This window comes from Penaeus monodon, chromosome 32, assembly GCF_015228065.2.
Source record: "Penaeus monodon isolate SGIC_2016 chromosome 32, NSTDA_Pmon_1, whole genome shotgun sequence".
Lineage (NCBI taxonomy): Eukaryota > Metazoa > Arthropoda > Malacostraca > Decapoda > Penaeidae > Penaeus > Penaeus monodon.
The window spans coordinates 4,157,340-4,159,074 of NC_051417.1; the positions used below are offsets into that span (position 1 = coordinate 4,157,340).

Sequence of the window (1,735 nt, forward strand, 5' to 3'; positions counted from 1 at the left end):
AGCAGTGATGCTCCTTTTGCTGTGGTAAAGATGATGTCAGTTGACTTTTATATGTTTAAGCTACTAAATTGAAGACATGATAAGATAGACTGGAAATGGTGCTTGAGTGTGGTGGTGGTGCAGCTGGCCAGCCCTGGGGGGGCTGGAGCTGGAAGTGTTCTTGATGGTTTGACCTCTGGAGGTGACCTGATTGGTCAGATTAGGCCAAGCATAATTGATATCTTGGTTCTCACAGGGGTTGGTAAACTGGTGAGGTCAGGTAGACCAACTTGTTAACAACTTAGTGACTAATTATGTGTGTTGTCATCTGTATGTAAATAAGATTTACTAGAAGTACATTGGACAGAGCATGTACCCAGCACTAATGTGCTCAGTCTAGCACTTGCTATTTTGATTGCAATGAGAATAATGATGCTTCTCTTTCTACCCTTGTTAGTATTTTCACCGGAGGATTAACAAATGTGCATCTGGTTGTTAGTATCAAACTATGAAATATATATATTTTCTCTTCATTTATGCTTATGAAAGGGAACAACTATAGGCAGTAGATACAGTTATTTTCAGCCCTATGATACTTTCAGATAATCCAGCAGATTGGAAAAGTCATGGGTGATGTTTTTCCTTATGGAATATTGTCTGTGAAACAGCAGAGCTTACTTAGAGATTGCACTTGGATGTCAAGTTAATTCATTAAAATCACATATTCCTAATTTGTTTAGCAATAATGCATATGACTTTTTTTTTTTACTTTTGTATTGACAGGATGGAAAATTTGAAGTTGTGGCCAATGCCTCTGGAGACAGAGTTACTCCTGCAGTGGTGGCATATCATGAGATGGAAGTGGTGAGTACTAGTAAAGATCATCTTTTTCTATTTGCAAGTGAATTGCAGAATTTAGGTTTGAATATGATTCATGCACAGCTTAGGAGAATATATTGTGGTAGACATAAAACATGAAAAATAATGTTGTAAATTTATCTTATGCTATGTACCTTCGAATGCAATTTTCACAATTACTAGGTAACAGGACTTGCAGCTAAGCAGGGAATGATCCGACATGCGGCAAATACCATTCAGAATGTGCTACGCAGTGCCAGCTGCAGTGAAGATGAAGGAACCTGTCAGTCTAATGTATCATGTTGTCCTAAATGGGAAAATAACCAAGTGTGCTACACAGTGCAACGAGGAGAGAAAACTGCAACTGTTACCGCAGAGGAGGTTTTAACTCACATTTTTACTCTGCTCAAAGGTATATGATTATGTATTCACTCATTGCTTATAAAGTTGCATTTTTTTATGGTTTTAATTACTCAACCTTTATTTTTGTTATGAATATTGGCATCATGAACATTATTTCATTCTACAGGTATTGCCATGAATCAGACAAGTGAATCAGAGCTCCCTCTTGTTATAAGTGTTCCAGCTTGGACCAGTGAAGCAGCTGTTGAGGTTATCAAGAAAGCTGCCAAGAAAGCTTCTTTTAATTTGATGTCAACTATCAGTCAACCAGTTGCTGCAGTCTTAGCATATGGCCTTGTAAATGACAACAAAAAGAATTTGTAAGTGTATACACTGATATATTTTGTAAGCAAGGGAAAGTCTGTGGAATTTTAAGGTATAATCAGTACCTACAGTAGCTCAGTAATTTCATGAGCATATGCTTGCAAGGTAGAAAGTCACAAACTAATTGTATGCTATGAAGCACATGATTTTCACAGCCCCTGTATTGCAGCTT

General features: G+C 37.5%; 1 protein-coding gene across 1 annotated transcript in view; it reads left to right on the plus strand.

The window, feature by feature from the left end:
- Positions 1-762: 762 nt before the first annotated feature.
- Positions 763-1,735, plus strand: part of LOC119593518 (heat shock 70 kDa protein 14-like) — a gene marked incomplete at its 5' end in the record, with an annotated part of 59,151 nt that continues 58,178 nt past the window's right edge. Inside the window, 3 exon segments of the mRNA XM_037942480.1 lie at positions 763-843; positions 1,021-1,249; positions 1,367-1,559. Coding sequence (XP_037798408.1) covers positions 763-843; positions 1,021-1,249; positions 1,367-1,559 — 503 coding nt within the window.